This window comes from Leptonotus elevatus, chromosome 20 (genome assembly GCF_054856555.1).
Source record: "Leptonotus elevatus isolate MCC_2025b chromosome 20, RoL_Lele_1.0, whole genome shotgun sequence".
Taxonomy (NCBI): Eukaryota; Metazoa; Chordata; class Actinopteri; order Syngnathiformes; family Syngnathidae; genus Leptonotus; species Leptonotus elevatus.
The window spans coordinates 9,504,214-9,525,829 of record NC_141258.1 but is presented as its reverse complement, the minus strand read 5'-3'; the positions used below and the strand labels follow the sequence as shown (position 1 = coordinate 9,525,829).

The 21,616-nt window shown below is 40.4% G+C and overlaps 1 protein-coding gene across 2 annotated transcripts in view; it reads right to left on the bottom strand.

The window, feature by feature from the left end:
* Positions 1 to 21,616, bottom strand: part of trrap (transformation/transcription domain-associated protein) — a 76,790-nt gene that overhangs the window by 11,668 nt on the left and 43,506 nt on the right. For both annotated transcript variants that reach the window (XM_086064342.1, XM_086064343.1), the window contains 14 exons: positions 21,138 to 21,425; positions 20,904 to 21,041; positions 20,055 to 20,167; positions 19,497 to 19,632; positions 17,223 to 17,414; positions 15,046 to 15,241; positions 14,458 to 14,576; positions 14,166 to 14,312; positions 13,139 to 13,239; positions 10,393 to 10,594; positions 7,097 to 7,258; positions 3,973 to 4,063; positions 2,615 to 2,820; positions 1,778 to 2,039 (listed from right to left, as the gene is read on the bottom strand). In XM_086064342.1, the coding sequence (XP_085920468.1) occupies positions 1,778 to 2,039; positions 2,615 to 2,820; positions 3,973 to 4,063; positions 7,097 to 7,258; positions 10,393 to 10,594; positions 13,139 to 13,239; positions 14,166 to 14,312; positions 14,458 to 14,576; positions 15,046 to 15,241; positions 17,223 to 17,414; positions 19,497 to 19,632; positions 20,055 to 20,167; positions 20,904 to 21,041; positions 21,138 to 21,425 (2,353 nt within the window). The remainder of the gene's footprint in view (positions 1 to 1,777; positions 2,040 to 2,614; positions 2,821 to 3,972; positions 4,064 to 7,096; positions 7,259 to 10,392; positions 10,595 to 13,138; positions 13,240 to 14,165; positions 14,313 to 14,457; positions 14,577 to 15,045; positions 15,242 to 17,222; positions 17,415 to 19,496; positions 19,633 to 20,054; positions 20,168 to 20,903; positions 21,042 to 21,137; positions 21,426 to 21,616) is intronic.

The following is a 21,616-nucleotide window of genomic DNA, read 5'->3' as shown; positions in this document are numbered from 1 at the left end:
TGGGAGGGGAGAGAAGGGGTCCTTCTATCAAGCAGTAAATCTACATCAACATGTCAAATTTAGTCAAGCTGAGACTGACAGTTGACAATTGATACCTGGCGGGAAATTAAATTGTCATAAAAGCCAGAAACATAAATGTTCACAGCGCTGTCAGAAGCAGGTGCAAAGCTAAAATGCGGCTAAACGCTTATCCTATCCGAAAAGACATTTTCACGGCAGAACACACAGAATTTGAATAAAGAGAAATATTATGCAATTTTCCCCTCCCAGAAAAACACCCGTGACTAAAGTCTCCCGAACTGATCCACGACTAAAACAGCAACTCATGCAAATAGCATTTGCCATAATTGGATTTGAATGCCTCCCTACTGCCAGATGTTATATATGCTCACATAAACCCATATTTTCCGGCCCACAAACCCTGTGAAAAGCAAGTGAGCCACTAGCACGGTGCGGGGAATGGGAGCTTGGCTGCTCAGCCGCTCTGTAAACCCTTTTTGTTCCGCTTTGGCGAAGGCTTGTGCGGTTTGGGTCGCGGTGGGCCGTGCTCACACGCTTGGCCGTGGGGACGGCTGGGTAACAATGGTAGACGGACGGGCTCGCTGTGAGACAGGAGCCGTGATGATGTCTGGCTGCGTGAGCACAGCTGGCTCTGCAACATCTGGTGAGATCTATCACCGCAGTGCTCGCTGCGAGCATCGCGCATCATTGTTTGCGTTGTTCATTCCGTCGGTCCGTGTTTCGCCGCCATGCTCTCGCACGCTAATGCCTTTGCACCTGCCGATTACGCAGGATTTTCCGATGTGTATCTCTCGTATGTTGTTATTGCTTACATATTGTGCTCTATTCCTTTCTTTCACTTGCTGTTCAAACACTTGCCAATTTTAAGGCCAGTGAAGGAGAAAAGAAACATGAGAGACTGCCGAGCTAAGATGGCATGCATGTGCAGTCAACCTGCAGGAGTGAAAAGTATTGGCAAAGACCTTTTTATTTGAACACTGACGTCTGGCGCTTGTTTAAATCAAGTCCAGTCAACCGTGGTTCAATTTTAAAAGGGGAGAGATTGTTTGCCTTTAAGATGTGTCAAAACACACTTAACTAGCTTGACACCTTGTCTCCTGATTGTCACATTTTACATGTGAAAATGATCATACGGGGCAAATTGGAATCAACAAAAATTAAATACTCTACATTCTTGATATGATAACGTCAACAAAATGAATATTTTCAAAGAAAGTCATTCTTTATTAGCTGTGGTTCCAGAAATGCATAGAAGTAACTATCTATACAATTATTTAGAACTTCTACAACATGAACTAATTTGCTCACAAAAACATATAAATACGTTCTATTTTAAAAGTGTTAAGTGTCCCAAAGACGTGTGTGTTTGTGTGTGTGTGTGTGTTTTTTTCTTTTAATGCTAGAGCATACATATGATGCAGTCTCTGAACTGCAGAGAATGGTTGAAGAAATTGTATTTATTACAAAAACAGCCAGTAGGTGGCAGCAGAGCAAAAGAGAGTTGAGAGGTTGCATCAAAGCCTTCCGTATGCTCTAGCATAAAACAAACATTAAAAAAAAACGTATAAATACGTATTTGGGACACTTAAAACGTTTAAAATAGAACGGATTTATACGTTTTTGGGAGCAAAATGGTTATAAAATGCATCTTGCATACTATAAGAATTTTACTTTTGGCATCCACAGATTCTCTCTTCATGTGTACAAATAATGCATGTTCATATCTCAAATATATAATCGGCAGTATTGAACAAACCTGTCGTGAACTGGCCTTTCATCTTCTGGAAGACGGGGTCCTGGGCTGTAGCCTGGGCACGGCGGGCCAGCGACTCTGAGGCAGCACTGGAGAACATGGTGGATACGTTGGAAACGTTCTCCAAGCCGACGCCAAAGGTGCTGACCAGTTTCTTGACAAAGTTGAGCGTGTGTGGTGTGATCTTGGCATCGGACACTGCGCCGCTCTTCTCAAAGGCCACAGAGTAGCACTTCGCCAGGCCCTGTTGGAGCTGCCTCAAAACCTGCATTGATAAAAAAAGAAATCGGAGTTCATATACAAACGAAAAATGATTACAAAGATCAGTTATAGTAAAGCAAAAGCAGGGCAGAGGTTGGGGGATGATAACACTACTCTACCGTGCACAAACAGATGACAGTGCCTGCAGCTGCTGCCGAGTTTCCCAAAGCATCAAACAACCAAACTTGCGTGTCCAAATCCCTTTCCCTGTCTTACAAGTTCATCACATCCATCCATCATCCATCTCCCTTAGCGCTCCTGACTCTTCCCCTGTGAAAGCGCTACCTACTAAATGCAGTATGGATTACATTGTCCATGACCAGACTGCGCAAAATTAGGGGGAGTTCCATCGTGGTCAGTGTGTAAGTACTAGATATACACATATGGTCATTCTTGTATTGTTAAAAACCTTGTAAAATAGCAGACAGCGGTAAGAGACAAGAACCAGCCCGGGGTCACGTGGGACGACCAGGTTGCGCGCAACAACTTGGAATAACATTTGCACAGAAGGAGACGAGTATCAAGTCAACTGTAATATTTTCTCACACATACACAAGTAACCAGCAATTTTGTTCTCACCTCTTCATGCCAGTTCTCCCTGAACCACACCATCTGGTCCACGATTCCCTCCAGGGAGGAAAGGAGGGTGGGGTGTAGCTCGCGCTGCATGTGCATGATTCGGCTGCAGCGCCACATTGGGGCTGTGGCCCTAATTGGTCCGGGGTCGGAGGTCCCTGAGTGAGACTGGGATCCCACTGAAGCAGGCTGCTGTTGCCCTGATGCGTCTAAGGGGAAAGCATTTATTACAATTTACAAATCTAGAGAATGTCATCATTTACACATACAGTGGAGCAATGACTTATGAGTTGAATTTGTTCAGTAGCTCGAAACACTCATATCTGAAATCATTTTCCCTATTCAAATGAAGGGAAATTCAATGTATCCGTTAGTACAATCCCCATAAAGCACCAACAAAATACTTTTTTTTTTAAGAAAAGTAGCACTGTACAGTATTACACTTTATAAAAACATATAGAAATAGCATAGAATGTAAATAAGTTAAGCGCTTGTGCATCACATTTTCATGTTTGAGGACGATAACAAGTGACCAGTAAAGCTGCAGTAATATTGTTTTTGGCACTGGGTAAAATTATGTAAAAATAAATAAATAAATAAAAATCATAATTTATACATGTTGGCTAGGGCTGTGCAATTAATCAAAATTCAATTACAATTTCAATTATTACACCCCAAAATTACTAAATCAGCACAATCGTAAAAAAAGAAAGAAAATATTAATACTAATTTTTGAGTTGTTTAAATTTATACATTTGCACCTTTTAAATTTTTTAATATAACTAATTTAATACATTTTGTTTCATCCAAAAGGAACTTAATTATCGCGTTTGAAAGGATTTTATTTCTCTTAATATTTTTTTTACGTTTAAACATTTTCTTGTTTTGCACCAAAAAATAAATGATGGTCTTAATTGTGATTTCAATTATTACCAAAATAATTGTGATTCATATTTTCTTCATAATCGAGCAGCCCCACATGTTGCTACACCATGTGTGTTCAGATATACATTGCTTTATATGTTATAATACAGTGACATCAATGCTAACTTTGCAAGCCCATCTATAGCATTTTGCAATGTGTGTTAGCATTAAACTAGTGTACTTTTGTCGGGCAAACTTGTCATTTTCTGTTTAGGCTTGAACTGGGAATTGTAATAAACATCTTGCAGCAAGCACTTGGCATCTAGCATTTGTAATTCAAATTTTTGTTCGCAGCTCCAGACAACAATAAAATTGGCCAAGCAATGGCTTGTACCTTGAAAAACTCAGAAGAGTCGGGTCAAGTCGAGGTACCATAGTATGCATAATTGAAAAGAAATTCTTCAATGTATTATGGATGCAAAGAGATATGTTCTCACCACTTTTGTAGCGCTCCCTTTGCTCGATCTTGAGCGTCAGGTAAAGGGTACGGATGGGGAAGTAGACAGCTTGGGGGTAAACTCGTCCCACCTGGCGGATAAAAAGAGGGTCACATATTACATTTCAAAGACTCCCCCACTGAGGACAGCAAAGGAGACGAGGGGAGGCAGACAGAGATGGAAAGGCAGGAGATGGGGAAGGGAGTGAGATACCGGCTGAGAGATACTGTGTGTGTGCGTGCGTGCCACGAGAGAGATCACACTGATAGATCCAGCTTGCCCCTGCTGCAACAGAGCGAGTGTTTGAAGCTACGCATCGGGGGGATGCAAAACTGAATGTGACTGATGATGAAATTGACCTTTTCAAGAGAGGTCGCTGACAACATCGGGTAAGCTAAATACGTGAAGTCAAAAGGTCAAGATAAAAGCACTGCGCAATTAATAAATGTTATCGAATCATTTAAGTTTATTTAAAATGTTTTTTTTAACAGCTTGTCTAGTTTAACTTGTGTCGCCGCTGACGTGCAACAACATGGCTGCGACGTGGGCATTTGTACGTTGCAAAAGTAGAGAATGACTGACATGTTGCTTATGGAACAGCCGTGCAATGAATGTTGATGGCTCGTTTCATGATAAATGGTTGAACATTATTTTATATTATATAACGTACATTTTAGCTTTTTAACTCATTTGTTCACAAAAATGTATAAATATATTTTTTTACCATGCTCCCAACGACATATTTATACGTTTTTATTTTAATTGTATGTTTTTTTATGTTAGAGCCTCCAAACTGAAGAGAATGCCTGAAGCAATGGTAGTTATTACAAAAACATCCAGCAGGTGGCAGCAGAGTATAAGATCGCCCACTGTTTTAAACATATTTGTGAATAATGATGAAACTTAGCTATATTCTAATGCTAATTGCTGCAAAATGGAAACAGATAGAAAACTTTTTTTTCTGATGAAAGAAGAGACTTTAATCTTTCTTTTGGTAGGTTCTTGTTTTTGTACCAATAGAACACAAGATTCTGTGGGCCTTGCAAAATAAGTAAAAATCCAGTAAAACAGCCAGGAGCGAAGGGGGTTGCTTCAGTGAAAATGGCTGGGTGTGAATGAGTTAAGAATTGTGTTTATGTACATGTTTTGACAAAAAGCAAAATTTTCAAGCGGCAACACTTATTTTCCATATTACCTGGGAAGGAAAAATAATTATGTACGTATTACTCCTGTTTAAGTTCATGCTTGGACAAAAAACTTGCAGGAAAAAAACAAACAAAGCTTGTATAAATTTAAAAAAGGCTGGCCCTATTAAAAATTAAAAAGGAAATTCACAGTCACAGTCAGTCAGAGAGCTAATTTCAAGATAAAAAATGACTAGTACAGACAAAACTACTACAGAACCGAGAGCACAAACTTAAACTTAATACAACTGACGTATTTGTGTTGGTGACATTTGGCTCTTGCCGTTCTGACAAAAATGACTGATGATGGACTGAACAATGCCCAAGTTGCTTCTAGTTTATTCTCTGCTGTTAAAACAAAGAATCAGCAGTTTGCTTTTGGATTTCGGGGCATTTGGGAGATGAAATGAGAAAGAAGAGAAGAAATGTTTTTTTTCCCCACATGCTGTTTTCCTCTACACAAGCACGGATTACAGGAAGGGCTCTCCTGCTACTGCAATCAAGATTGTAAAGACTCAAACCTGATCTTTGTAGAAGAGCACCTGAGTGGATTAACAATGTTGTGGAAAGCTGTAAGTGTACTGACTCTAATCTGGGACAGCTGGGATCTGATATAAGATAGAGGTGCCACATGATTAAAGTGTTTTTTTTGTTATTTTGCTTTTGACGGTTGGTTGCAAGACGCCTACCATTCGCTTCTACTCTTTTGCTGCCTCTTCCATTCCTTAATGGTGAGCTAAAAGGAGCGGATAGGCAACCCTCGAGCAAGCAAAGGGGGCTGGACTAAGCAGAATGAGAGGAAGGTGGATATCGAGGTGGCATCCAAGAGCAGCATTAAAGATGAAAGAGGAAGGAAGGCAACGGACGGAACTACAGATCAGCACACGAATGGGAAGTTAAGACTTATTCTACTTGGGTGAAGCCAAGGTGGGCAGAGGGGAAAAGGGTGAACAGTTGACAAGAAGGGAGGTTGGGGAGTGTCGGAGAGGGGCTGTTGAAATTCAGTTAACTTCTGATTCATCTCGCCACCACCTACCCCTCGGCGCTCTTTGCCTCACCTTCATCAATTTTTCAACATACGTTTTTTAAACATCCCGCCCCCTAGGAAAAATTCTAAATAATTCAGGGAAATGACAGGGATAAAACCTGCCATGCATTAAAACAAGATTTTCCCTTTGCATAAAAAGCTGTGAAGTGGACAGTTTTCCTCATCAGTCATTAATTTATGTCACTGACATGAAGCGGTTACCTCTTCATCATCAGTGAAAAAATAAGATAGCATTACTTGCTGGTTTTGACTTGACACGACAAACCCTTCTCCCGTAACATAACTCATCTTTTTCTATAAATTGTCTGTATAACATCCTTGCTCTGTCCAGAGGCCTTCTACTCTTTGAAGATCATCCTCTTCAAATCGCGCAGAAAAAAAAAACTCCATTAAGCAAAGCAAATGAGTCCTTGCATTAATTAATTACTTTGCTACTGCCGTGTAGATGCGTACAATAGTGACTTTATCATCATTTCATGTGCAAATAATTTAAAATCCAATTCGCCGGGGTCTAGTGAAAGCCAATAAATGGGTGGTTAAGTGGAAGAGGGGGGCGGGGAGATCTAAAAGGTACATTTGGTAAATAGAATGCGGCTAGAGAGAGATCACTTTGGCATGAATGCGGTTAATTCATCGCTATTAGGAAGACGCCTATGAAAACGGATGCTAACACATGAGCCAGATGTACTGGACTGAATAAATGTGATGAAGCAAGAACACAAAAATATTTCATCAGTGGCCAACATGGAGACATATAAAAATAAATCGTCATTTAAACCCCGGCAAGGATTTTAATATTTAGGGTCGATTTGTATTATTTATTAATATTCTACTTTCAGTGAGAAAGCTGTCAAACGGTCATAAAAGCAACACAGTTGTTGGATATACACACCTGGCTTATTAGATTGAGCAAAGGTTTGCCTTCAGAGCCAACCAAGCAGGTCAGCAACTGCGGTATCCATGCCAACCACTGGATGGGCGGGACTCCGATACAGTACTTGTCCACTGCATTTGCCAGCGTGTCCTTGTCATCAAAGCTGAGGAGCCACAATACCTACAAATCAAGTGGAAGGAGGATAAGATCAATGTGAAGATCATGGAAAGATGAAAAGGTCATTCAGGTTTTAGTGGAAAGAGGGTTGGTACAAAAAAAAAAGAAAAGAAAAAAAGAGCAATGATGATGACATTACCGAATGAACAATACTGAGCTCTTTAGAAGAAAAAAATAATAATAATAATAATAAAAAGTTAAGAGGGTTGGTTGTCTTTAACTTTTAAGTATAATACATTTGCATTTAATCTTTTGGAAATGTTCATTTTATTTACATAGATTTTATATGCATGTATTCATTTACATTTATTTAAAATCTATCTATGGGCAATATTCAGAGAAAAAAAGTGGCAGATTTGCGAGTTGATAAAGTTGTGAGAAAAAAACTATTATATTTACTTGTACATTTATGTTTCCAGAATTATTAGTTACACATTCATACATTTTGGTATTTTTTGTACAAGTAGCTAAGTTCATGTGTCTAATCTGCTGCTCTCCGTCATTCACTTGCATTTACCTAAAGTATGCTAGCTTCTGATTGGTTAGTGTTTAGTCAGCAGATAGGGGGATCAGGAAGTGTTGTCGCTCTCGCTGCCGTTTATGACGAGTAAAGTTTAAATTAAGAATGAAACCGTTTTCACCCTGCCTTTTTATTTCATAAACAGTGTCTCATTAACCACCAACGAATCCTCACATGATTAGACTATAGCTACGCTACGTGTATTTCTCGTAAGTTTTTCTCACAAATCTGCCACTTTATAAAGTGGCAAATTTGCGAGTTTTTTTCTCGGATATTGCCCCCACCCTCTAACAAAATATATTTATATGTGACCCTAATATGCCGTTGCATGAACTAAATCATTATTTATTTATTTATTTTTTACTTTACTCCTTGGGTCAATTTGACCCGTCATACAAAGTTCCTGACTCGCGAAGAACAGGAAAAAAAAATAAATCTAAATATTAACTTCATTACTCACCATTTTGTTAATAACTATAGTTGTTTATTGAGTCATTACACTTACTACTTAAAAATTGCAATGGGTCAATTTGACCCGCTTAATAATAGGGGGGATAGACACTGGGTCAAGAGTTTTGTAAAGTTTCCGTACCATCAAATAGCAATACCCATTTATGCACAAGGATCTAACCCACTTGTAACATTGTTTCTCAGGAACATTACTCGTGTTCCTGGGTCAAATTGACCCGTGTTCGAAAAAGTGTCAGAAACAGCAAAACAAACTCCAAAAACATGCACTTAAGACTAATTAGATTGAATACGTTTTAAAGCTAGAAATCTTACAATGGGTCAATCAAACCCACAAGATAACAGGAGGGTTAAATATACCTTTTTAAAATAACATTTGATTAACTGGGCCTACTATGCTATAGTACTATTACGTTGGCAATTATGATGGCACTTAATGACTCTAATGCATCCTACTGAAATGCTCTCATACTGAAATCTAGCATATTTTCTCGGTTATTGCTCTCACATTTGGTAGTGTGTGAGAATGTTTCAGCATTAAATGTAAGATTTAACACTGAATTAGGGCATCTACCAATATGTGAAAATATTCCATATAAAACCAAGTAGTCAGTGCGGTGTCTGGATCATCAGTCAGACTGCTCCATGGCTGGCTCTACACAGCAGGAGGGCGGGTTGCAGAGTGAAGCAGAAATCCTTCTGGCTGATCGTTACAGCCATAAATGATGAGACAACGTAGGAGGCAATTTCTGGGTTGTGCCTCATTATGGTGAAGATATTACTAAATTCCCATCCACATTTCCGACCAGGTTACAGATTGCACATAATTGCTGGTAATGACTGGTCAACTGGCTGCATCCATCAGTGTGAAGCACTGCCAACTCAGCTTGGCGGGACATACTGGCGGCGAAGGTGGGGGTCACCACCACAACATCACAATAGCCTTTGAGGCTAGAAGCAGCCATAATTAGTTCAGACAAAGATAATGTTATTTAATTCGAACAATTGCTTCGCCAAGAGCGGCCAGCATGAAATAATTTAGCTTAGTGTCACACACTTTGCCTTCATTTAGTGCTGCTTTTGATGTCGCATCCTTTTTCTTAAAAACATCACCAGACCTGCTCCTAGCCAGGCCTAAGTGTGATGCCGTCTATACAGGAAGAGCATTCAGTACAGCAGGCTGAAGCAATTGTGAAGGAGCTGCAATGAATGTGCTGAAGTGTGTCTGTGTAAGTAGGCGCCATGCTTGTTAGCAAGGAGTCCGTCTCATTACCTCCCACATAGGGTTTGCTCAACTGGCGAGTGCGATAGCATTAGTCTGACTCTTTGAAAAAGGTCTGCCCATGCAGGAGGGCGGGGAGATTGGAGTGTCAGGGGAGGCCATTAGACCGTCAGCGTCCGTGTAAGAGGATTCCACTCCACCATTGATCTGCCGTGGGAACCCATCCACAGCGACTGCCGCTGGACTGTGAGCAATCAAATTACGACTGAGGCTGAGGGTGGAATAAAATGTGTTTGGGCCCATCAGAACCAATAATGTATGGGCTGGATGGGGTCTGGAGACGAGGGAATTAACAATGACCCTATTTGAAAAAAGGTCTAATGGAGAGAGGCGCTCCTGCAGGTGCAGAAGCATGGTTGCTCATGCTCGTATAAACTCATAAATCTACAAGCTCAAGGTATAACTAACACAAGAGTATATGGGAGCTCAGCCTCCATGAAGAACGTATAATATATTGCTAATATACACATACATGTGAACATTAATTACTCATTGCAAGGTTGCTGCAGTCATCAGCAAATCTAATGTAATGCTTTTAATGCAATTTTTAATGCAACAATGTTTTTACATCAACTATTTTATATTGTTAATGACTTTGGATATTACATGTAATGCTGTTCAATGCCATTCAAGACCTTAATTATAGACAAAACAATTGAATGACTTCTAATGCTTTTGAACGACCCGTGGAAACCGTGTTATAGCAGAAATAATTCATATCATTTATATGAAGAAGTTATTTTGACCATTGTCATTTGGAAAAAAAAATGGACAAAAATAAAAAATCGGATTTGATCAAATATGATTTTTAAGGCCAGATAGCCCCGCCCCACCACAAGCATAAATTCAAATTCAAACAACGCTCACCTTTGCAAGGTACTTGCGAGATTTGCTCTCGTTTTGGTGGCGACAAGCGTGGAGGTAGCATGTAATAGCAGAGACTCCTAAGTGGAGCTGTCGATCCTTCACAAAGATGTTCTCCAGATAGTCGCCCCACATGGCCCACGCCTTCACCAAGACATCGTGCATCTGGACAGCGGCTGAAAAGGCCTTGTTGGCCTCTTCAGACCTGCGACAACAGGTGGACAGAGTGCGTGAGAAACGAACCGTGGTTTCAGTTATCACGGCTTGGTTGCAAATGTGAAGAGAACAGAGAGCCTGAAACATGGATAGAAAAAAATAAAGCTCTTCATTCATATACAAAGATGTCATATTCTGAGACGTGTGTCACATATCAGTAAGAAGCATATTTCATCTCTTCTTTAAGACCTAGGCACAGTGTCGTAGGTATTTAACCCAGAATGAATTCACGTCAGCCAGGGTTTAGGAATGTTGCTATAATATGAGTTGACCTCAGCGAGGATCAAGATCAATGTATTTAGTGCTGGGTGTAATAGGGCTCAAAATCTTGCAATTTTATCTGAAATGACTGAGGGCAATATATATCTGTGTATAAATACATTAACCATGAAGAGCAAAGAGCAGAGAAATGGGGAGGTTGATAACATTGAGAGTACCAGGGATTTTTTCCCCCTTATCTTGGTCCCCCCCATCTCGTAGTCACACTTTCCATTCCTGCAATTCCAGTGCTGCATGCTTAAGGCAAATACAGGTGAAACGTGGCAGCAGACCCCACTGTGCCATTTACGCTGACAAGGGAATTTATTTGGAGTCATCAGCGGTTTTGCGTCACAGCGCAGCTTACAACTCCCTCCTTGGCACGTGGCCTGAATAACTTTGACACATTTCAACGTTTGATTAATAAAACGCGTGAGACACGTGAGCCTGCCGTCAAAACAAGCAGACAGGCCTGTCAATGAACGAGGCACAGTGAGCAGAGCTTCCAATGTACTTTCCTGCTTATATACAACAAAACATCTCCCAAGACAATCAATTAAAATGTGTTATTATGAAAAGCATTTTGGTATGTGATTAAGAAATGGGAGCTTGATTGCTAAGGGAGTCAGAGCCAAAGACACTCCAGTAATACTTAATGGAGTTGCCTCTGTCACTTTGCTAGTATTAAAGCACATTAAATGTTTCAACCCGCTACCTCAGCAGACACTCAACAGACGTTAAATTGAATAATCCCCAAATTTTTCACACATGGTTGCGCGCACACCCGCGCCACGACATCCAACCACAAGAAGCTCCTTCTACCCATAACCACCACGTCGCTGTTAATTCTCCCCAGTTAAGGGAAACTTAATGATTGCAATAAACCCTGCCGAGGTGCAGGCAAGTTTTGCTGATCGCAGAGATTCTTGAAAATTGCCTCTGGTTAATTATTGAGCTGCGTATACTGTTAATAAGGCTTCCTCAATTTGTCTTTCAGCCCTCCGGGTACCATGTCACGTCAAAGATGACGGGTGGGGGGAAAAGGGTGCAGAGAGGAGGTGGGGTGAACAGCCATGTTGCTCTACATGCCCTGCAGCTTAGGAGCAGAACTGAACGCGCAACTGTCATTGACTGATGATGCCGATGTAATGTATAATAACATCCCTGTAGCCACTATTTAATTTAATCATTTCCTGAAAATGTCAATAAAAATTGCACTTAACTCGATCAAAAATGTAAAGCCAAATAATGTAACAATTTCACACACAACTTTTTGGGACTGATGCTGTAGTAACATTTTAACTAATAATGACCTTATTACATTATTAAATCATATGTATTACATCACAGAAGTCTTTGCAGCAAAGCAGTTCTAATCAAATGGGCGCACTTTACTTTGATTATCTCTCTGCAGAGTTGGTAAATAAATTGCTTGAGGAACTCCAACACGGAACTCCGTGTAGAAGTCACAGAGTCTTAAAAATACATTATGGGGGGTTGAAATCAACTCTAAAACATTTAACACCAAATTTTAACACTCCAATTTTTGCTGTGAATATATCTGGAAGTCTTATAGGGATACTTGACTCATTTAACCATTTTAAGCAGAATTAATTTTATAACTTAATTATTTTTTATGTACAATTAATACCTTAATTTTGTCATTTGCTGTTGTTCCCCGAGCACACGTGATGTCATTTTCAGTCAACAGCAAGTGGCAAAATGTGTTTTTAAAGGTATTAATTGTATATGAAAAATAATGACGTTATCAAATTAATTCTAGACAAATTATTAACTTCTTACTGCTGAAAATGGCTAAATGAGTCAGTCCCTTTAAATTCTCGAAACGCAAAATGTAGAACTTTGGACTAAAAATGAACATATATACATGATCAAGTTTTACATGATCAGTTTTGAGGAAATAAAAACCCCACCTGAAAACGTAATAAATCCTCAATAATTTCATAAGGTAAAAATGTTATTACAATACTAGTCAGGATTTTTTTTTGCATTATTGGTGAAGTTACATTTTTGATCGAGTTAAGTGCAAATTTTATTTCATTTTCAGGCGTTACTACATTTTCTGGACAATATTACATTAAAGGGTGCTACAATCCCAAATACACTCAGTGGTAAGATGTGTGGCTAAAAAGTACATTGACATGGTTTGATGATAACGTGGTAGCTAACAGACTTGGTGAATGCATAGTCAAAGGATGGAGAGGGTAAAGGTAGGTGGCAATAGGTGCAAAAAGAGGCCAACTGTCATCCATACTTGTTGATCTGAGCCAGGAACATGCCCTTGAGGGCGTAGAACTCAGCCGTCATCTCCTTGGTGAAGTACTTCAGGTTGGTGGACTCGATCACCTCTAAACCCTGACAGATAGCAGACAAAAGAGGCTTAAACTTTTTGACAAATTAAACTGACATCACTTCAGTGAAAAGCATCAGAAAGAAGATGCAAATCAGTCTGGGACAGTAGCATAAATCACAGGTGATCATTAAGATGTAAGGAAAGTGTTAAGGCAAGTAAGCTTCCTTTATAGAGAGCCTCTGATGAGTTGTCCCAATGCACTACTGTAACAAACGAGGTGTAGCCAGAGAGCGGAGGAGAAAGCGCAAAGCCAGAAGCCGACTTAAAGGAGGGGAGAAAGTGAGAGGAGGGTTACTTCTGGCACTTTTAATGACATGTGGTGCACTGAACCACTTCTATTAATCAAAGCACTCAGTGGGCTTCAGTGTAATCCCCTGAGATACCTTTACTTCCAAATCTTGGTGTAATAACATGTCACCAAAAGCTACTTCCAAAAACTAAATTCTATATCAATATGGATGGCAACGAGACATGCAGTAAATTTACAATGAGATGAAACGTCAGCTCAATGGCAACTTGAGCGCTAAACTGAATTCAATTTGAATGATTTAAATTTGAGCGGACCAGTTGCCTTGTTTTGACCACATAATTACAATATATTGTTCCAATAAAATATTTCACGAGACAGCTGCTGGAGTTTGTTTACAAAACGGCTCCATGTGCGTATTTCTGTGTAACGTAAATTGACTTCCCCTCTGAGGGACAATAGAGCAATCTTGCTCCTTTTAAAATATATACAAAATTCAGAGGTTAAACCAACCATTGCGTCGCCAGAATACGTTTTCATTTTCAGAGAATGTTACCATATAGATATAAAAAAAGAGGGCAGGAGAAAATCACATATAAGGCTGAAAACGCATTTACAATATACCGCAGCTGGTGGTTAAATATGCATGTCATTTCAAGTCAACATATTCCAAAGTCTCACCTGCATGCATTCGGTCTTGCCCATGACACCAGCCAACTGTAAATAGCATTTAACCTGCTGTCTGATCTTCTGGAAGCAGTCAACAATGGGCACAGTTGGGATGGTGTGGATACGACTTAGGATGTCCAGAGCTACATTCACCAAACCCTGTGAGGCGGCAAAGATGACATTAAAGAGATATGCAAAAGATGAAGAAAAAAAAACCTTGTCGTTATGATTTCTATCTTGCAATGTAACAGAAAATGTTGCGGCAGCTCTGACGGTAATAAGTCTGAGAACATTTATGAATCACCTGCTTGCGTCCAATCTTGCCGTATTGAATGATAGCAGATGCTGAGGCATGAACTCCCAACATGGCATTGTTGTTGTTTGGATCATGCTGCGTATTCGTCTCATATGCTGTCACTATGGCTACAGGCAGAGAGAGAGAGAGAGAACAGTAATATAAATGGTGTCTGTATTTATTACACAGGTGCCATTGAAGAGGAGCACTGGGGACATGAACACATTGCACGGGAAATGGGGCATGGCAATGGATTTTATCAAGAAAATTCAATTTCGCTACAGCAGAAGTTTCAAGGCTGGCATGTATGAATGAAGTGGATTTTATTGGCACTGTGGTGCAGAACCGGAGATATTTGGAAATAGATAGTGTGACAGAGTAGGGTGGTTGCGTGAGAGGTCAACAACTGACCATACAGTACCAACAAAATGATGCAGGGTTGTTCCACACAACAGGAAAAAGACAAAACAGTTTCTTTGAAAAGGTAGCAGGAATGCTAAAGCTCTTAATATGGAGCATGTACCCCAATGCCATAGTCAGGGAGTGTGAACTCATTACATGTGAACTACTAACCGTGGGTATTGTTCAGAGTCATACCTTGGTAGTGATGCTGGCGCCACATGAAAATGCTGCTCCAGTGGGACAGGTCGTCCGACACAATGGGAAGTCGGTTCCTCCACGTTTTCACCACAGTCTTCATGTCGTGGAGGCTGGTGTTGCGGCCCAGGTTAGCTGGTTGCAGCCCCGCGTTAATTTGGGCAGCTTCTTGTAACTCTATGATCTGCTGTGCTGCCTGGGGAGAAGATTAAAAAGTCGCATTGCTAGGCTTTGTCCTTGCAAGCATATACATTCCTAACTCATTCAAGCCCAAGAACGTATAAATAAGTTTTGTCCTTCACTGCCAAAAATGTATGTATACGTTTTTATGTTGTTTTTTTTTATGCTAAAGCATACAGAAAGCTTTGATGCAGCTTCTGACCTATAGAGGTCGCTTAAAGCAATGGTGGCAGTCGAGTATAAGAAATCAGCCAGGGCCATGTTGCAACAAGCTCTTTTTCCCAGTGTTTTCAACATGTTTGTGAATAATGATGAAACTTTGCTATATTCTAATGCTAATTGATGCAAAACGGAAAAAGATACACATTTACTTTTGTTTCCTGATGAAAGTAGAGACTCTAATCTTTCTTTTGGTATGTTCCATGTTTTTAATCGCAATACAACATCATTTTCAGTCAAAATCCAGTAAGCGAAGGGGGTTGCTGCGGTGAAAATGGCTGGGAGTGAATGAGTTAATCTCCATTTAAAATTAAAAGTAATCTGATGCTGTATTTCAATAGCAAAATGTTTTGGAATCGTTCACTGGATGTTCTGCTTCCTTTCCAGTCTCATGCTGAGCAGCAAAATGCTGCGTGGATGTAAGTATGTTTATGTAATCTATAAACAAACCTTAAGTGACACAACACGTTTAATGTCAAATGATGGCAGCGAAGATGAGGTTACGCAACACAGCCGTGGGTAAGCGCAAACAAACATTGTCTCTCGTCGACAATTACATTTACACTTTCAGGAAAAAACATATACAATAATTAGTATGTTAATCAGGGTCTAACATTTTTTACTATTAGATATTCATTAATATATTTTGGTTGGCACAATCACTATGAATATCCCGAGCATTTTCCTATGGTTTGACAAAAAAAGGAGACGGGTGGAAAAAGTAAAAAGAAAAAGATAAGCAAGGTGTTGTATCTCATTTTGTGAAAAGAAGCCTCATTGATTGTCCCAAAGCTGCTTTGTGAACATATAATCAATCATTCCATTATAACGCCTCATCAATCAATATTAGCGCCAGCTCCTCCCAATCGATGGAGTGGGTGATCATCCATTGATTGTCAGACGCCAGTGGGAGGCAGAACTTGATGATAAGTTGCTTTTTGAGCCGTTCTGTATTTGCCGAGTGTGGCTTTCTCATTCTGAGAAGCTCACAGAGTTGTGGCTGTGGAACACGGGAGTTTGGAACGGAGATTTACAGCAGGCTGCAAGACTGAGGCATAAATAGCTTGTTTGCGCTTAGCAAGGATAATAACTGGACTGCACATACGCAAGAACACACATATATGCACACACCCACGTATGCGCAAAGAACAATGAAGAAAGTAGTCGCATTCCAATTTTGTAAAGACAAATGCAGCAAATAAGAGAGCAGATTAAGACTACCTGGCGTATCTTTTAAATAGACAACCAAAACAAATTGGGTAATACAATATTTATTCACAATTATCAGTTAATATCAGCTGATGGCCCATTTCTAACCTTCATTGGGACCACGCCATTCATCATGTAAATGTAATTTTGCTGCAGGTATTTAATCAAATGCTATCTTATGGCAGGGAAGTAATTACCGCTAAACTAACTCTTCTTCCTTATTTTCTCTTCTCGCAGCGTTTGAGGCCCATCGTCCTTAAACTCCATCACCCTGCTTTCTCTTCTTCACCCATCCTCCCTTTTCATCTTTTTTTCCTGTCTATTTTAATCTCTTGTGGAGGAACTAAAGAGGCTTAAAGTTTTTTTTCCCCCCCATCATCTATTCATCTAACTCAATTTAACAAAATGGAATAAGGAGAGAGAGATAGAGGCCGTTATCAGCATTACTTAACAACGTAATGTCTCAAGGCGACTGATGGTCTCTCAACATGCATCCTTCAATGCTCAGCACGGTAAACTGATTCTTGCTGGCTTTCATGCATCAGTCTGTATGAAGTTTGCTTATATACCTGGAGCAGCGGCGTGTGCACGTGCGAAACGATATGAGGCAACCTTCTCCACTCCCGGATGGCGAGGCTGGACGCCATCTCCACCAGTCTCTCGATAAAGTTGAGCTGCTGCTCCTCTGGGTGACAGATGGCCAGGTAACCGCGGTGCATGTTCACCTTCCAGGCCATCTCCTTGGGGCAACTCAACTCCACCTGGAAATAAATATTTGAACAGTATGTAGTTAAATGTGTTCATGTTTTAATAGTTACCTTTAACAGCAAACACCAAATCCCCACCAATAGCAATTTAAAGCCACAAAGTGTGTATTATTTAATGCCATTTAATGGTGAACTAAGCGCACTACAGTGCCTCATAGAGACCACACTTCGCAAGCTTACAACCAGCTTACAACTACCCAATGAGCAAGCAGGTGAGCAGTCCAGCGAGCAGGAGCTAGCGGGAGCTTTGAGCAAGAGTGGCTCGCAAGAACTCGCTGGAGTGGCTTACAAAAGCGACGAGTAAGAACCAGCTGGAGAGGCTACCAAGAATGGCGAGTGGGGGAAGCTAGCAAAAGCTAGAGAGAACAAACTTCGCTAACTATGTTTGTGAAGTTCTTCCCCTTCGGGTATCCGTAGCAGAAAGTTAGGCGCGACCTCTGTCATATAAATAGCGATTACGAGACTTACGATTATATAAAAAATTTACATTGACGTGATATACACTAAAATATATATTTTTTTGCATATGATTGAAATTAAGTTTTTTTTTAATGAATAAATTATTAGTTCACCACTAGATGGCGCTAAATTGTATACCATGGCCCTTTAAAGGCATTACATTTTTCTTCATTTGATGTGTGCATTTGAATGCGAAGACATTTTTGCAGAGATTTTCCCCCCCTCAGTTTTACTTTTTTGTAAAGACGCATGTGAACTCTTAGTAGTAGTTTTGCAATATAATTTCCTCTATGGTAACAAAAATATATTTCAATGTGCGGGAAAAAAAACCTCCTAGTGGCATATTTGCTAAATAGCACACACAGCTTTAAAACTAAAATTCAATACCTCAGTATTTCGTACTAAACAATAACATGGTTATATTGTCCGATGCTGCCGCAGGAGTTTTGTACTTATAACTAATCAACCTGGGTTTGACATCCCGGTGGAGGAAAGGACCCTGCTATTGATTAAAATGCTGAGTTGATTAGTACAAAACAAACAACAACCCCAGGGGCCCTTCAAAGTCAAACCTGTGTTTAAGGTGAGAATTTAAAACGAATAAAGAATATGAAGATAAGTACAATGGTTGAAAAGGGCAAGGTGGTGAGGAATCACGGGTGTGTGTATTTGAATTGGCTGTTGAGAAAATTACAGTGATTGGTCAGAGCAGTTATCAGGGGTGACGCTTGATGAATGTCCCGGAGACAGGGACGGCCTTATCAAGAGCCTGCTTTAATTGAAAGCCGGGGCATTTGGATTCCGAGCTAGCGAGGAAAGCCTCGCTCCTCTCCGCCACCATAAAACAAATCAGCTCGCAGCAGATGCCAGGGTAATTATTCACACGCCGAGATGTCGTAAATATTAGAGGGTAACAGAGCAGGGAAGAGGTAGGCAGGAAGGGACGCAGGGAAGAAGAGCAGGTAAGCGAATGAACAAGTAAAGATGAACTAAGTAAAAGTTTAAATTGGGACCAGAGGAAGAAAGGAACATCGCAAGAAGAAGGTGATGAAGTGGAGTTGGTGTTGCCACCGAGACAATTTAATTAGGTGTCGCCTTAGGACACAGCGGCTCAATGGATTGGTTCCAAGTCTCCTTGAAAGAGCAAAGTAGGATTATTTGTTATATGTCAGGTATTATCACACACTTTCCATCCGTCTAATGCTTCCTCTTAGCAAACATGCAACCAATAAATTAACAGGCTGCAAAGCTGCACTTCCACAGCTTTGCGACCGGCTCTCTTATACTCCCTGGAGCGACTGGAAGCTCTAATATCAAGCTACTTCCTCATGTCGACATGAGGTCTTTGCGGGATATAAAACATTGCACTCGATTCCAGGAATAAAATGAAGAAAAGTGGTATTGAGTCTCTGGTTCACCGGGTTCAAACCTGAAAGTTCCGCGCCATCTGTGATGTTCTTGGTGGGGATTTTTCATTATACTTCCCATCCTTGCCATTTTCCGTCGGGCTTTCTAAGGTTAGTGCACAGTATCAGCGCGAGCGCACGTTTGTGTGTGTATGTGAAGGTGTGCAGACTCAAGCGAGCTAATTTGACAGAGTAACTGTGTCCTCCTCACCTGCACCAGAGCCTCCTTCATGGCAGCCCAATTGGAAACCCTCCAAGCACATTCTAGCACTAAATAAGGGTTGGAATGGGCTTTAGATTGGCCGTATTCTGTCAAAGGTTCCCACTGGTTCAATTCCTTAGAACAGCTGGACACATAGCAAACAAAGAAAATGTTGACTCTAAACAGTTTGCGTCTCACAGTACAATAAAAATGTTAAATACTAATAAAAATCTGATAGAGGAGAATCATTCGGTTCAGCGGGGAGAACTAGACTGTGTCAAGCTATTTTCACGAAGCCATTTAACTGAGATGGGTCATAAAATCTGACATTTCCCCGCCATCAGTATACATACCAGAACTCACACAACAGAAAATTATACAGAGGTAAAAGCATTCCGTGACCAACTTTTTCAGTATTCAATATCGTAAAAAAACTATTAATTGAATGTGCAATATGCTAATCAGTTAATTTGTACAAATGTTGTGAAAAACACAAGTATGTCTTTCTGCATTATGTTGACTGCAGTTTGGGAAATATACGAACATTATTTGAATCAAATTAGTTACCGTATCCAGTGGTCTTCCCAGAGCTGGTACTCGGGGAATATGGCTGGGGACACGTTGCCCCTCTCATGCTCTTTTCGAGCCTTCTCCATCGCTTTCTCGTAGCTTTCTTGGGCCTAAAGACACATTCAAGTTTACTTTCAAGAAGTAACATGATTTAATAAAGAAGTTGTACTACATTGATTCTTAACAGGGAAGTTAACCTTCAACATTTTTTGACAATAATATGTAATATGTGACCTCACCAGTCTAAACATGACTGTGGAATATGAGTTATGCAGCAAAATCCAGACGTTTTTATCCATGTCAGGGGGTGGCTATTTTGCCACTTGCTGTCGACTGAAGATGACATCACAGTTGCTCAGGTAACGACCAATCACAGCTCACCTGTTCTCAAGTTGTGCTGTGATTGGTTGTTACCTGAGAGCTGAGCAACTGTGATGTCATTTTTGCGTGACAACAAGTGGCAAAATGGCCGCCTTCTGATATTGATAAAAACTGCTGGATTTTGCTGCTTAATTTATATTCCACTAACGCAATATTAATCAGAATACCTTATTTAGACCAGTGAGGCAGCAACATATTATTGCCAATAATTTTGGGGGAGGTTAACTTTCCCTTTGTTGGAAGTATTGAACCTATCTAATTTCCTATGCACATTCACCAAACTTTTCTTTAGTGAAAAATAAAAGTATTTATTTCAAATTCATTCAAATGTGTGTCTTGACATCCGCAGAACCCCTGAGACTGACTCACTGAAGAACCCCTGGGGTTCGATCAAACCCAGGTTAAGAACCACTGTTGTACTAGAATGCATTAAGGTGCGTTTAAAAACACTCTCCGTCACCTCACCTGTTCAAAGAAGCCATGCTGCTCGTAGGCAATGCCTGTGGCAGTTTCGGGGAACCTGCATCTCTTCTGCCACAGGCCCGCCCACATATCCTCTTCTTGGAGCAGAGAGTACAGCTCTGCTAGGGAGTCCAAAATCTCCTACAAAAAAAACAAACAAAATCCATATATTTCAAAACAAATGTAAAGTTAAGACGCACAAACATTATACTGAGAAAGAGCATCAAAACACTTTACCTGTTGAGGTGGTGTGATGCTCTCTTGCTCATAGACCTCTGTACTTTGCTTCGGTTTGGTGTGGAGACTGAGACCTTTTTCAAAGGCCTGCTGCTCCAGCATGAGAGTGGATCGTAGCCACAGGTTGTGCGTCTTGCCCAAGTACTTGAGCACGCAGGGACGGATGGGAATGGGGGGCACACACTGAGACATGGCCTCCACAAAGCAGTTGAGGGCACTGGGCTGACAATCTCTCTGGGCTTGGTGGCTGCCGCTGCACAGAAAAGGACTCATTTCTCCTGATAACGCCTGTGGAGAAAGCATGTTTACGTCAGAGGGTAAACCAATCTAACCATATATTTCGTCGCTGCTATGTGAAAAACAAGTTGTTTTTCTTTTCTTTTTAAATTTTGGTGATATCTGCATTGAGTTTCATCCCGGAAAACATACAAATGTATTTTTTTTTTTAAATGGGGGCAAAAATTGACTTGATTTTTCCA